This window comes from Triturus cristatus, chromosome 6 (assembly GCF_964204655.1).
Source record: "Triturus cristatus chromosome 6, aTriCri1.1, whole genome shotgun sequence".
NCBI lineage: Eukaryota > Metazoa > Chordata > Amphibia > Caudata > Salamandridae > Triturus > Triturus cristatus.
Window position 1 is genome coordinate 1,397,441,506 of NC_140589.1, and position 16,387 is coordinate 1,397,457,892.

The window sequence follows — 16,387 nt, forward strand, 5'->3', positions numbered from 1 at the left end:
ATCTGTGTAGTGCAATGAAACGTGAATTGTCCACACTGACCAAGTGAGCCACAGACACTCCTTTTCTCCAAACCCAAAATAAATGCTACATGGTTTCATAGTTCAAAACACATGTTTTATACCAACGTTGTATCGTACATGAGTACTTAAAACATTCTGGTACCGGACTGAAGGGAGAACAATGAAGAGCACCAATTGAATGGCTCGTAATTCCAGACCTCATACATGGAACTTGCTCTATCCCGCACTCCAGAGAACACTGACAAAGTCTTCTACATGAATCGACCAAGATCTGTTAGAGGCATTTGCCATGATGGTGAATTGGTTCCAATACAATCTTAGTGACTCTTATAGTAAAAGTTTTTGATGTCCTGACTACTGAAACAGGTCATTGTACAGACTGCCTCATATCATAACAAGATTGCATAGGTATTGCAAGACGACACTCCCAGACCCAAATAAATTCCTACATATAGCATCGATATTCCAACGTTTTCTTGTGGAAAGGATGCCATAAGAGCATTATGGTTATAGTGTATTCTCAGATCAGAGATGTTGGTGCCAAGCACACATAAAATACGATCTTTGATGGTCTGAATACTCCAGAATCCATATGCAAGTGATTGCTCATATAACTGCAGTGACACAGAAGATACGTCTGCCTATGTTTTCTTATTTTGCAGCTATGGAGATAAAAATACTATGAGACCTATATATACATCGTAGTACCCAAGCAATCTATAGAGGTTTTGTTTTAACAACCAATCACAGCAGTGAGAGTACTACAAAAGTTAGATGTCAGAGCTAATCTTACCTGTAAAAATCTGTGATCAGCCCCTCCTTAAATCGCGAACACAGATTGTTGAGTAATCTCTCATGCGCTCCATATAAACAGATGTAATTGGTGATTGGAAATGGTGTTTTCGAGAGACAGGTGACTGTTTCCACCATGTTGTAATGGTTGATGTGTAGCCTGAAGTAAGTCCCATCGCCTGCACTTCCGGTCACTAATTCCTGTCCCTGAAATAAATAAAAAGCGAGAAAAAGTTTCATATAGCGCAAACTCAACCCAAAGGCATCAGCTTTACATGAGCACCAGTTGCATTACACAAGGCCACATTTCTTTTTTTAGTAAGGGGAGATTGAGCAATTTGCCCAGAATCACAGGTTGTTGAACCAATGCAGAGACTCAAACCTGGTTCTCCAGTTCCAAAGCAGGCAGCTCTGGCCGTTACACTACACCCTCTCCCAATTCCATCAGACTGTGCTCCTTAAGTATCGTGAGCATCTATAATGCACTTGGTTATTCTCTCACAGAGCGATAATGAAGAAACAACTATTTCAAATGATTTAGATGCTCAAAGCCCCGCCTTGTTTGGCTCCTAGAATATTTACTGAATGAATGCCACGTTAGTGCAAGAGAAGAACAAAATACCATAAGTTGCCTCAAGGCATCTGTTTCGAGCGACACACCATAAAAATTAAGTTTAGAGACCCACTGTTCGAGTCTAACACAGTGACGCAGAGGTGACATGGGCACTAATGGATGGAAAGAAATGGCTGCCTAACAACCTGGTATGGTAGTAAAAATCAAGAATAATTTGGATGCAGAGGCTTCGCTCACCACAGTGCTCTGGCGCACCTGCTAAACTATGTAATCGCTTCCATGGAGGTTTACAGACGCATCTCCCTGCATCCTTCCTGAAAATCTTCAATCTCTTCTTCTCTTAGTTTTCCTCGATATTACATTGCTTTTGTTTGCTGGGCAACCGTGACAACCCTGCCATACCTGCACGAAGTAATCCCTGACGCCTGTCTCCCCTGCCGCCGCTGCAACTTTCGATCTCTGGCGCGGCCGCAGTGAGGGGAGAACCACAATCTCCAGCATTCCAAGCGCCAGGAAGCTGCACACGCCTCTCCCGTGACCGGAGGCGCATTTAAGGAGACGAGAGCTCCGGTGGAGCGGGGGCTTTTGTTTGCTGGGCAACCGTGACAACCCTGCCATACCTGCACTAAGTAATCCCTGACGCCTGTCTCCCCTGCCGCCGCTGCAACTTTCGATCTCTGGCGCGGCCGCAGTGAGGGGAGAACCACAATCTCCAGCATTCCAAGCGCCAGGAAGCTGCACACGCCTCTCCCGTGACCGGAGGCGCATTTAAGGAGACAAGAGCCCCCGCGTCGCGGGATCGCGCGCGGGTCACGCCGGGCAAAGCCCGGGCAAAGGGCGGGCCGTCTGTGGCCGTCAGGGGACGGAAGAGGCCGGGCTGGGCCACCCCTCTTGGTTGTATTTGACAAGCTGTAAGGAGCGGACCTTCACCATAAGGTGACTATATATACTGTGTGGTGACTCTGCCCTGTCATTCCCCCTAACTTGGAGTTCCTGCGTCTGAATGGGCAAGAGAAAGCTAGTTGAAAATTCTGGGGGCCCAGGGGGAAATGGTTCTTTGCCCAAAGTACGGAAACTTAAGAAGCCTCGCCGTGCTGCTAAACAGCCCGATCCGGAAGGGACTCTGACGCGTATTGGCGATTTGGTGGGGGAGTGTGAGGCTATTTTGGGGTGCGATCAGCCACCGGCGGCCGATAGCCGGGTTGTCGCTTCCTTTTCTTCCTCTGCTGACTTTGGACATGCCAATCCTATACCAGCTTTTACTGTGCCGGAAATGTTTCACTGTAAGGCCACACTAAGTGCTTCGAAGGGTGCCAGCAAAACGACTGATTCTGAGGTTTCGGTTGTTGGGGTTAGCCCTCCTTTGTCTCCTGTAGTTGTTTCTGGGGGTTGTGTTCCTATTGTGCCTTGTTTTAATAGGTTTTCCCCATTGATGAACGAACAGGAAGTTAGTAATGTGGCTTTACCCGAACCTCTGTTATGTCCTCCCAATTCCCTTTCTGGTAACCTTGCTGAGTCACCTAATAACACCGTGCACGATCTTATAAAGATGGTTAAGTTGCTGAGGGATGAAATCAGCTTATTGAAATCAGTGGTAGAGTCTCTGACTAGTAAAGTTGGGTTGTGTATTGCTGTTCCATCCCCTGCCCCTGGTTCTATCCCAAGTACTACTTTACCTGCTTCAGTAGATTCATTAGGTCCTCAGGATGCTTGTCTAGGGCTTTCCAACTCCTGTCACAAAGGTATTGACTCTTATAGCAATGCTGTTAAGGCTGGAATGAACCAACCTTTGGTTCGTCCAACAGCTAATGCTAGTAGAATTTTGCAGGCTAGAATGAATTGTACAAAGAGGCTGGGGGCGGGAAATGACCCTGTCAAATCTGACCAGCGGTCATTGGTTGGCCAGGGTGCTTTTATTATTCAACATAATGTCCAACCTAAGGGTAATGCCATGGATTATCCCAATAAAATTTATATGACCAACGTCCCCAAATTGACTTCATTTAGTGGCACTGAGTCTCCTGAGTCGTTGACTAACAAAGCGATTCATTGGTTGAGACGTGTTAGGGGATGTCTTTCAGTCATCAGGGAAGACATTTCCAGAGCCATTAGACTTTCTTCATCTAGGGTCCCTGTTGATTGCATTGAATTAACTCTTAAAAGTAACTATCTCGCTGAAAACCTTCTATCCATGGAGTTTAGATCCAGTCCTCCGGAAGGCTCTACCATCCAACTGCGAAGTTACCCCCCGTACGACCTAGGGGGGTCTAAGAGTGGTCATTGTAGCGACAGGGTGGTGGCTGGTTCTTCCTTGGATAATATTGACTGACTTCATGATGAGGGGGATGTTGGCCATTGGGTTAGAGGTGCTCGGGCTGTGACCAATGAGCTCCAAGTGTCTACTATGGCCGGCCTTTGTACCGACCCCTATTCCTACTCTGTGTACCCAGTCCCTATAGCCCCTAATATTTGTCACCCTATTTCTGCCCCAGATTTACGCCAGGGGCTTGACCAACCTCCCAGTGGTCTTTTGGCTGACGCGCAACTCACCGTTTCTGATCCTGTCGGTCATGCCTCGATTGGTGGCTCCTTATGTTCCTGGAATATTGCTGGCCTAAATTCTAAGCTAGCTATTGCTGATTGGGTCACATTTATTAATACAATGGATATCTGTTTATTCCAGGAGACCTGGCTCTTAGAGCCACGCTTTTGTGTGGGCTACCTACATTTCCATATCCCGGCAACCAAGGGGTCCCATGGGCGTCCATCAGGGGGCCTAACTATCTGGTTAAGAAGTAAATTGTGCTTGACTACTAAGCTCCTCCACACGGGTAATCGTGATATTCAACTGTTGAGGCTTGAGCTTGGATTAATGGGTAAAATTGACATCTATAATGTGTACGTAAGGAGCTGTAGGGGTGTTAAATCCTCGGTCATTGATGATCTTTTATGCCTGTTGGATCTTTACTCAGCTGATACCTTTGTTATTATAGCAGGTGACTTCAATATAACGTTTGAACCTCTTCTTGAAAATAAGTGGGATACACAGGATAACGAAGAGTTAGGTTTGGGTATCCCCCCTCTGGAGTTGTCTCCTTTATCAAGGTGGCCTGAAGTGGCCATTCAGTTTAATTCCCTTTGTATGGATAGGGGCCTGAGGGCCCTGAATGGTAGGATGCCTAGTGACCGCGAGGGTGCCTGCACTTTTAATAATGGAGTGACCAGGAGCCGAATTGACTACATTTTGGCTGACATGAAATTATGGCACTCCGTTGTCGACATGAAGATTGTGTCCCTTCCGGAGAGTGATCACAACCCACTCTGTTTAATAGATAGATGGTGGAAGGTTGATAGTGGCCCCGCCGAGGTTGGGGAGTTGAGTCCTCCTGAGGTGGTGCCATCTAACGACATGCGCCGTTTGAAATGGTCTGGTCTCATGGGGAACCCCCGTCACCTTATCTCAAATCCAAGAAGAGGTGGATGCTTCCATTATTACTATAGAGTCAGTTCTTGCCTCCAACGGTAATCTATGGGACGTAACATCTGCGCATGATAGTTTATTTACCAGCCTGAAGTCTCATTTCCTTATCAAAGCGAGACCAGGGCCAAGAGGTGTTACCCATCAAGCCTCCTGGTATAATAAGGAATGCAGGGAAGCTAGACTACTACTTGGGAATGCTTTGAAGGGCGGGGACGTCTCCCTGGTTCGCCACAGAAGAGTCATTTATAAGAATTGTGTGGCTAGAGCTAAACGCCTCTGGGATGGGAAAAAATGGGAGGGCCTCCTTGAAGCAAGCCTTCAAAATAATAGTAAATTATTTTGGAGTATTGTATTTGGGTTCTGGTGGTCAGCCGGAGTGCCCCCAAAATAATGTTTCCCAAGAGAAGTGGGTTGAGTATTTTAAACCTCAATATGCCGCATCCATTGATCCCTCCGAAAGTCAGGGGTCCTACCAGTTGTTTAAACCTGACAATGATTTTACCAGCTCCGAGGTGAACTTAGCACTGGTTGGCGTGGCATCCGGAAAAGCCCCCGGCCCGGACGGTGTACCTGCGGATGTCTTCCTGCATGACAAGCTCAGATGGGGGAGATATATCCAGCTGATTGTTAACGCGCTGGCTCATGGTGCCCCAATCCCTAGCTCATGGAAAGCTGCGGAAATAATCCCGGTGTACAAAAAGGGGAACGCTCGCTTCCGGAGAATTACCGGCCCATTAGTTTGATTGACGCTATCCAGAAGATCACTGGTAGACTGATCCTCAACCGTGTTCATCTCTGGATAGCGTCAAACAATATCTTATCTTCATTCCATGCAGGTTTTCGCCAGTACACTAGTACCATCGATCAAGTATTTCGCTTCATCCTTCTCTACTGGAAGATGGTTGTCCTGGGCAAGGGGAATTTGTATGCGGTGTTTGTGGATCTAAGGGCCGCCTTTGATCTAGTACCACGTCCCAAACTTTGGTTGACATTGAAAGATCTAGGGCTTCACGGCGGCTTGTTGTCCTTGATCCATAGGCTGCATGCGGATAACTCTGCCAGAATCAGATGGGGAGGGCAGGGAACAACAACTGAGGACTTCCCTGTCCAAAGAGGTGTCAGGCAAGGTTGTGCAATGGTCCCAACGTTATTTTCCCTATATATCAATAATATAGCGGATCGACTTTTGAAAGCCCACGCAGATGCACCCATTCTTGGCAACTCTAAGGTCCCTATTCTAATGTTCGCTGATGATACGCTTCTAATTGCTAAAACACCTTGCGGACTCCAGCGTTCATTGGATATTTTTTAGACCTTTTGTGTTGACCGTGGCCTTGAGGTTAATATTTAAAAAACCAAGCTTATGATATTCAGGCCACATAAATCTTTTAAAAATAATTTTGTTTTGTTTAAAAATCCGCTAGAACAAGTACAGGCTTTTAATTACCTAGGAGTTAACATCCAAAATAACTTTTCGTGGAAATTACGGCGCGACTTGTCTACCCTTAAACACAGGCAAATTGCTGGAGCTCTAGCTGGCGAATTTAAAAAGTCTCCCTCGAAGCCTATTAGACCTGTGCTTCAGGTGTACAGTGCCAAAGCTGTGAGCTCGGCTCTTTATGGTGCTGAACTGTGGGGATATGAGAACCTGTCTCCTTTAACTATCTCGGAAAACAGGTTCTTGCGTAGCATCACTTCTCTCCCCCAGAGCACACCTATAGTTCCCTTAAGATATGACCTTGGTAAGAACTCAATAGCCGATGTAGCCAGGCTTCGTCCTATCCTCTATTGGCGTCGCCTGTGGACCCCCCCGGATTTAGCCCAGTATGCGGAGATTTTTTTAGATATAATGTCTTTGGTGGGCTCCCGGAAGATCGTTTGGCTTAATGAGACCAGAAAATCCCTTGTGGCACTAGGGATGAGCGATCTCTGGGAGAACCCCTTGACTGCTTCCTTCCCATCTAAAGCGCTTATGAAAGAAAAATACTGGGAGTTGGTAAATGCCAAGGTATTTCACGAAGCTAAATCCCTCTCGCTAACTCACGATTTTCTGAGCATCAAATCGGCCCCAAGGTTAGAACACTTCTGGGCTCTCGTTACCAAAGTGCTGGATAGGAAACTATTTTAACAGATGCGGGTGGGAGTGTTGCCTCTAAACTCTTTTTCTGCTAGGTGGAAGCCTACAAGTAGCAACTTGTGTTTTTACTGTAATTCCCAGGTGGAAACCCTAGCACACATGTTTTTTGTTTGCCCTGCCTACGCGGCCCGAGGCGTGTATGGTTGAGACCTGTGTGTAAACTACTGAGTACTAGATGGAGTGTAGAAGCTGTAAGACTCCTTCGTACCTGCACAGACCCGGTAATTGTTGTGGCCGTTGCTAAATTTCTGGGGTGGGCATGGGTTATTAGAATTAAGACCATTAGCTAGCAGCATTAGTAGCCCTGGAGGTTACCCTCAATGATCTTTTTGTGTATCATATGCTTTTTAAAAATGTGTAAATATTTTAAATAGTAACATTTTTATATTGTCTTCTTGTCAACTTATCTGTGTATTATGTACCTGTACTTGTTTTGTATCGCTTTTATGACTTCTGTCGAATAAAGCTGTTTTGGATTGGATTGGACATTGCATTTAAGACTTCCTCACCCCGTCTATTTCTTCACTACCCCCTCCATTCTCCATTGATGTTTCAATGCCCTCCAGTATTTCACCCCTAGCCTTCTCTCCTGTTATTCATTTCTTTCATGTTCTCTCCTTAACCCCATACATATTTACTTCCCCATACTCTTCTAAATTCTTCCCCACATCTCCTCACATCCCTCCTTTTGCTACCTCTGTATCACACCTCTTTCTGCCTTTTTCTCTCACCAAACTCCCATCTGCTTTGCTCTACTGACCTTCACCCTATTCTCCACTGATGTTCCGATTCTACGCTGTTTTTAGCTCTTAACCTTTCTTTTTTCTCCCGAATCACTTGTGACCTTTTCATTCCCCTTTCTTTTCTCCCCTCCATTAACTTTTTCCTACATTCTCCCATTATCTGATGCATCTCTGTATCTTCTGTGGAGATCTTCCATCCGTCACTCGCCCCCACTCTCCCCTATGTCTCTAAGCCCTTGTTGCTCTATTATAAGTCTTCTGGCATCTCTACATCCTTCCTTGTATATTTGCAAGCTTCGCTCGTCTCACTTCCTGTGTATCATCTTCTGCCCCATTTCATTTGTTCCTCGAATTTCCCCTGTACATCTCCACTCTGCTTACCCTTTTACTGTTCTCACCGCTGCCTTTCTCTTCTGTCGTTTTTCTCCGCTTTTATCTCTCCCTTTTAATCTATATTTTTCCACTCTACCCCATTATCGCTCTACTTTCCATTCTCTATGGTATGTCTCTACTATCCTGCCCTTTCCTTTGTCCCTGCTACCTCTCCATCTATCCATTTGCTCTCCCACTATCTTTCTACTATTGGGCCACTCTATCACTCTTTCTCCTCTATAACCCCAGCCACTTTTATTTGCTCTCCACTATACCTCTCCATTAAAACCTGAATCCCTCTATACTGTCATGTATCTCTATATACTATCCATTGTTGTGTAAACTGACTCTCTGGCTCAGCTCGACGAGGTCTGTTTTCACACCATGGGAGACATGAGTGACGTAATCAAATGTCCCAATGTCTGAATGAGGAAGACAGGTTTTTGTAGCCCCGCAGGACCTCACCCAATCCATATGAAGTGGAGTCAATGCTTTTGGGTTACTAACAGTCCCTAAAAACAGGAATCCAGGGACACCGATTAGATTAGAAACAACCTATTTCGTTATCTTCAATACCACACACACAAACAGCACTAAGAAAATGAAAGACACTTTAACTAAAGAACATGTTACTTACCTTTGGTAACGCCTTACTTGGTAGATACTCTATCTAGCCACAGATTCCTTACCTTAGAATTATCCTCAGGCGTCAGACTGGATCTGGACATTTTTAACAATCAGTACGCCTGTGTGCCGGTATGTGCATTGTTGGGCTTCATGTGTCATCATCGGTGTCGTCCGTGCTGGAAGTGACATGCACAGTGCCTATATAGATGCCACCCCAGTTCGCTGATGTCAGTTTCTTTTCACGGCTTTAAACGCCAGGAGCGCGGGACACGAAGATCACTAAACACTTGTGTGGACAACTAGGTCCCTAAAATGGGGAACAGCCTTGTCTCTAGGAATCTGTTGGCAGAGTGGTAAGGATGGGTGGGTCGGTAAGGAATCTGCGGCTATACAGTGTCTCTACCAGATAAGGCTTTACCAAAGGTAAGTAACTTGTTCATCTGATAGAGACTTCTAGCCACGTTTTCCTTACCTTAGAATAGATATCCAAGCAATACCTTCCTGGAGGTGGGTCTGTGAAACAATTTCACATTAAAACGTCCTGCAGAACCGAACAGGCAAAGTGCCCACCCCTATGGACCTGACTCTCCAGGCAGTAGTGCTTGGTAAATGTGTGCAGAGTTGCCCAGGATGCTACCTGGTTGATGTCCAGGACCGAAACTTCTCGTGCAAATGCAATAGTCACATCGTTGGCTCTGGTGGAATGAGCATGCAAATCGTCAGGGGGTTGCTTTTTGGCTACTGCGTAGCAGATTTTGCTACAAAGAATGGTCCATTGGGGAATGATCTATGTCTCTACCCCCTTCCCTTTCTGGGCTTCAAAATACCCCAAGAAGAGTTGTTAAGGCAGGATGTGGATGTGGAAGTATGTGTCCTGCATGTCCAACACTACTATCTAGTCTCTTGGGTCCATGGCATGCAGGACTTGTACGAGCCTGAGCATTTTTAATTTCTCCTTTTCAGGAGGAAATTGAGAGGGCGCAGGTCTAGGATAGGACAAAGTCACCATTCTTCTTGTAAGTAGTGGAAATAGCATCCATGACCAACTTCTGATGTCAGCACCCTCTCTATGGCTCCCTTGGCCAAACGAGCAGCAACTTCCTGGTGGAGTAAGGAGAGATGGCCATCCATCAGCCTGTCGTAATTGTTTGGAAGGGGTGGAGGGGTGGTCACAAAGGGGAAGGAGTAGCCCTTTTGGACAATCAGGAGAACCCAGAGGTCTGATGTTATTGACTTCCGCTGGTGTGGCTGATGGCATATTCTGCCGCCGACTGGTTGCCGATGATGGTCAAAGGGCAAACTACAGAGGGATGGAGGCTGCGACTGCCCCAGGGGACTGGTGGACAGGGCCAACTTCTGGCAGCCTCACCCACATAGTCTGTGGGTGCCGAGAATTTGGACACGCATGGGGCTGGGAAGTTTGCCTGCTGTGGTGGCTGGGTGGGTGGGTGGGTAGAGATGTGGATGGAAGCCCCTTCCGTGGCCATGCAAGGAGTGAAAGGTGGAGTGGGGCTGATGGGGGGCCAATCAAAGACCCAAGGACCTGGCTGTAGTTCTGCTGTCCTTGAAGCAAAGCCTGGACATGCCCTGAAAAGCCAGTTGTCCTCATGCAGGCATGGCGCCATAAGTTAACCGGTGAAAAAACTGCTCTGCTTTGTGAGTTGGTTGTGTAGAGCCCTCATCTGATTGTGAACTTAGCCGTGTCTCTCCCATCAGCCATAGCCTAGGAGAGTATGGCATGGGATTCTTCCTGGACCACAGCCAGCACCTGCGCAACCAAATCGCAAAGGGAATGGAAGTAACCACCCAATAGGGATGCAGTGTTCAAAGACCGCAAAGCCAGGCTGGCAGATGAAAACATTTTCTTTCCTAAGGGGTCTAGCCTTCAGGATTTCCTATCTGGTGGGGTGGTAGTGAATATGCCGGGATTTACTCAGGATGTGGAGGCTTGGACCACCAAGCTCTCTGAGGTGGGTGCTGGGTGAGAAAGAGGGATCCCCTGGGACGAGGCGATGGCAACAGGCAATTGCCCTGTTCACAAGAGCCCCCGTGCAGGGCTTGGACCAGGCCTTAAGAAAGACGTCCATGAGGGCTTCATTACATGGGAGAAGCGTTTCTAAAGAAGTGACTCCCGGTTGAAGCAGCTATGTCAAGACATTAGTTTTGACAGCCACAGAGGGCAGCGGAAGATCTAGGACCTCGCTGTCCTCACCACCATAGCTAATGTGGAACCTTCCTTCAAAGCAACGGTAGGAGGAGAGACCAAGCCAGTATATGGGGACGTGTTCAGTCCACTGGCATCCGCCAAATCCTCACACCAGTCCATATTGGGGTCTAAGGGTTAGTATTCTTCAGAGTCCAGTGGCTCCTCCAACTCTTCCCCAAGTCAATTCCATAGGAATAGGGCTAAGGCTCCGGCCTGTAGGGAATGGCTCCAGTAGGTGCCTGCCGACCACACTCCGTGTCAGAGTTAGGGATAAGAATTGGGCCAGCAGCACCGGGACCATCGACAGTGGGACCAGCACCAGTGGCTCGTCAAAGTGGCCCGACTTGCACTGAGGGGTCCCATTGGCAGAACCAGTAGGGGCCTCTCCCGAACCTGTGGGGCCCGAAGGCACTCCAGCAGGGAAGGGCTACTCAAATTTGAGGTGCATGGCCTCCTAAAATTCTTGGAATTGGACGAGGGTTGCTCTGGCTACCGGAAACTTGGGAGGCTCAGAGACAGCCCAGACGCATGCTCAAGCATGGAGCCATGCTTTGAATAACGTTGCTCCCTTGTCTCGTCAGATGACTGACAGACAAGGTGAAGTCGAAGAGCACTTCTACATCTTGCTCTTCTTCTTCTTGTGGGGCTTAATGGAGTAGGACGACTTTGAGTGTGACAAAGATCAATGGCTCTGCGACCATAATCTCAACAGGCTTGAGACCGTCGCGGCGTCGCTCTTCAAGTGGCAAGAAGTTTGAGTGATCGTTCCCTCATGGCTTTGGGGAGCCAACTGGAGTAGGTCTTGGTGTCGTGGTCCCACTCAAGACATCAGAGACAGATGAAGTGCAGGTCTGTCACTGACATTTGCCAAAGGCAGGCGTTAAATCCAGTCTTTCTCGTTGGCAATCCTGCCACACCAGATAACAAGTTTCCAAAAGCTCTCTCCAGATCTGCGCTGACTTGCTCGGAAGGAAAATAACTAACATCAGCTTGCTGAGGTGCAATCTATATAGGCACCGCGCAAGTCACTTCAGGTGCGGATGATGTCGCTGATGCCATGCGGAGCCAAACGACACCACCTACCGGCGCGCAGTGTTACTGCTCACAAAACATTTCTGGATTCAGTCTGATGCCTGGGGATAATTTCTAAGGGAAGCAATCTGCCCCTAAAAGTCTCTATTAGATACGTGTTTTATTCACCAGGTGCACCCTGTTACTTAGCACATCTAAAACAATCACACAAAATGTAATTAAAACAGCACAAATGCATGTTGCCAACAACAAGAAAAAATGAACATTTCTACTATTGTTAAAATGTCATCTAAAAAACCTAACACCCTAAATACTACTTCTGTGTGCAAGGCTAGGAGAGCATCAAGTAGTAGAACTTGCATCTAGCTTTTCTTAGGGAGAACCAGTGCACTGCACACCTGTTTACAGGACAATACTATCATTATTATTAGTCAGGGAGGCTATGTTTCCTGCTAAAGACAAACACACGTCGCATCATCATCAGCTCTTCCCAGACTCCAGAATAATATCAGCTTTTAGTAGAAAGTGCGATATAGCCGAATCTCTGGCAGTCAAGATATTCTCTGGCAGTATCTTGCTAGATAATCTGGGGCAAAGGGCCTCTCCTCACAAGTAAATAAACAGGTATGTGTGCCTTCAAGGGATTTATTTTAATGTTTAATTCAGTTATTTAGTATCTTTGTTGTAAGCAGGGTATAGTAATTACCTGCCTGATGAATTATTCTAGATTAGATTAGCAACAATTTTGTATATATTTATATTTCACTTCAATGCACATATAGTGTATTTTGTATCGAAAACAGCAGAAAATGTAAAAAACGGGTGTAAAAGTAATCAAATTTTATCTTTGAAATTTCACAAAGGGTATTCAAAATAATACATACAATGAAAAAAGAAGGCCACAATTAAATAATTCAACCTTCACAATTCCAATTGTCAACACTTTCTCACAATCTAAGTAAAAAACTAATTTGGAAAGGAAAAGTGTTAATGTCGACGTTTCGGGCTCTAGGCTTGCGTCGATGAGACCTTCTTCAGGACTAAGATGTACTGATAACAGTTGACCCCTAGTAAAGTACGGAATAAACATAGATTACCATACAGTTCATTAGACAAATTCACTTTAACACCCGTATATATAAAAATTGTCTAATCTTCATTTAAGAAATTGCATTTTATCATAACATGACATCTACAATCATGTGTATTTATTTACATCTTATCAACATCTTTTTTGCTACTAAAATTCCAATGGTTATCATGTTTTACTCAATTCTATGCGATTTCATTCACAGTCAAATCATATAAAGAAGCTCAATCACTTAGAATTTTAAATCTGACTTAAAGAACGTTTTAACCAATAATATAACATTTAAAGAGTGATTCCTTCAAATTTTTTACTCTTGGTAACATTTAAGGTGGCTAATATTTGTAATATCAATCGATATATTGTCAAGATATCGGACCATCTCAATTAACATAACATACATTATTCATTCGATCAATTCTTTAAAAGAAAGAGGACTAAAATCATCCATTAAGTTGAAGTCATGTTTCGAGTCTCTTTAGTATACCTTATTTTCAAACCAATATACATTCATACATTCATTATTTGCCCAGCGATATTATTTGGGATAAGAACAAATATTTTAAGTGTATCTGGAAATTACTATTCCAGTCGTTATTTTATACTGACAGGAATTTGTTCGCTTTCATCAAATATACACTCTGGTGCTTTAATGTTGTGCCTATTGTCATAGTAATTTGGTCATCTAACATAGCTCTAAAAGTAAACATGATGTCAAAAGGTACCTTAAGTCTGTGGTATGGACATATCTTTGATAAGGATCTGCAAAACTGTAACAGCCTTGATTCAGAACCTACACACGACGTGTCTATTAAAGATAAATGCAATTATAGTTTGTGCGTGCTGTACAAAGCTTACTTAGCTGAATAATTGGTATGAGATATAGTATACCTTAGATTCGCAATGGTTGTGGCACTGGTTATTAAATATTTATTCCGTTGGGTATCGAGGATCGTTTTTTTGCACACATAATTACCTGGTGCGGCTTCAAAGTCTAAACAAACAAAAGAAGAAAAACCAAATGTTGGACTATTATAGGTGTTAAAGTGAACATGTCTAATGAACTGTATGGTAATCTATGTTTATTCCGTAATTTACTAGGGGTCAACTGTTATCAATACATCTTAGTCCTGAAGATGGTCTCATCGACGCAAGCCTAGAGACTGAATCGTCGACATTAACACTTTTCCTTTCCAAATTAATTTTTTACTTAGATTGTGAGAAAGTGTTGACAATTGGAATTGTGAAGGTTGAATTATTTAATTGTGGCCTTCTTTTTTCATTGTATGTATTATTTTGAATACTCTTTGTGAAATTTCAAAGATAAAATTTGATTACTTTTACACCCGTTTTTGCCATTTTCTGCTGTTTTCTATACAAAATACACTATATGTGCATTGAAGTGAAAGATATATATATAAAAAATTGTTGCTAATCTAATCTAGAATAATTCATCAGGCAGGCAATTACTATACCCTGCTTACAACAAAGATACTAAATAACTGAATTAAACATTAAAATAAATCCCTTGAAGGCACACATACCTGTTTACCTATTTCGCCCAAGCCCTCAAGGGTAGACTGGGTTGTCCATTATACTTATCAGTCTTAAGCACAGACTGTAGTCTGTTGTGGGCCGCTTTTTTAAGTGGTTTCTCTAGAAACGATTATACAAGAATTTATTTATGCCTGAGGCAGAGACGTTGTCCTACTCAGATGAGTATATTCTTAAAATAGCAGGTGGTCCCTCCTTATTAGGCAACAAAGGACCAGTAACACAACTTCCTTATGAATCAGACCTCAACAAGCTTGAGCGTCTGAAAAAGAAACTAGTCCGTACTGAATTACACGCCAAATTTCTAACAGATTGCCTGAATGCAAATATCATTCCAACTGGCCTGCAGATACGAAATATACCAATAATTTTTACAGTTGACGAGGAGTTTAAAGTAGGTTTCGGCTTCTCAGCCAATCGATGCTCACGCACCTGGATGGTGCTTAGTATTGAAACGGCCCTTAGACAACTTAAGATTCTAACAAAAGAAATAGAGACCCTTGAGAAGAAAATACTAGGTGACTCAACAATCACCAACAGTAAGTTTCTTTTAGAGAAAGTCCAACAAACCATCATAGAATTTGAGGACTTTAATGCACACAAAAAAACTGAAAAGCTACAAAATGATATCAGAAGATATAACAAAGAAAAGACTTATCCCTATTTAAACAAAGACTTTTAGACCTCTCAGGGCCTCAATCAAACAACAAAAAAGAGAATTACCTTCTCAGATACAAATTCAGATACAGGAAGTGAACAATCACTTGAAAATCCTTATAGACAATACGATCAACAACCATCAACATCTCGCCAGTCCTCTTTTTTAGGTCAGGAACGCAGAGGCAGCGGTCCACCTCGGAGACAAAGGTCATCCAAAAGAGGATGGTACCGCAATCAATACACGCCCGGCTTCCGCCAGACCTGCAACCAATATTACGAGTGGTAGAGCAAGACAAGACTATACCAATTTTTAACTTGTCAACGTATATCCTATCGGAACAAGAAATAACAGTTCTAGCGTCAGGTCTGAGTTTTGTTCCCACTTACAAAAATGATTTGTTCCATACAAAATTGGACATGTATACATTTTTTGGTTCAATAAGACTTAAAAACTATTTTGCCAACAACATCTCGGTTGTAAAATATGGTGGTACAGGACTCAAAAATCCATCTACATTTTACCCTACCAATTCAATGATTAAAAAAGAGATATTAACATTTGAAAATGCCATACTCAGAGATAGAAAATCTCTTTAAAGAAAAAAAGCATTTTAAATCAAATTTCCCAAAAGATCAACAACAGGCGTTACAAAATCTACAATCCCTTCCTAATGCTTTGATTAAACCTGCAGATAAAGGTGGTGGAATAGTAATATGGGAAAGAGATAAATATGACCAAGAGGTTTTAAAACAACTTTCGGTTAGTGCCCACTATAAAGAACTTAGTACTAACCCTACAAATAGACTGGCAACAGAAATTCTGAAGCTAAGTAAATCAGGCTTTGAAGGTGTCTGGCTCAATGAGAAAGAAGCAGCATTTCTTGTTAATAAAGCACCTACGGTACCGGCCATTTATATGTTACCGAAGGTACATAAGGATCCCATTAATCCACCAGGGCGACCTATAGTATACGGTTGTAATTCCATTTTAAAACCCCTCGCTCAATATACTGATCACTTTATAAGTCCTTTTGCAATCAATCAACCATCATATATAAGGGATACTATGGCAGTTATTAATATGGTCGAAAATCTTGAATT

General features: G+C 44.0%; 1 protein-coding gene across 2 annotated transcripts in view; it reads right to left on the reverse strand.

Annotated features, from left to right (window-relative positions):
• Positions 1 to 16,387, reverse strand: part of CFAP61 (cilia and flagella associated protein 61) — a 2,048,453-nt gene that overhangs the window by 347,365 nt on the left and 1,684,701 nt on the right. For both annotated transcript variants that reach the window (XM_085612416.1, XM_085612415.1), the window contains exon 25: positions 815 to 1,020. In XM_085612416.1, coding sequence (XP_085468542.1) covers positions 815 to 1,020 — 206 coding nt within the window. The remainder of the gene's footprint in view (positions 1 to 814; positions 1,021 to 16,387) is intronic.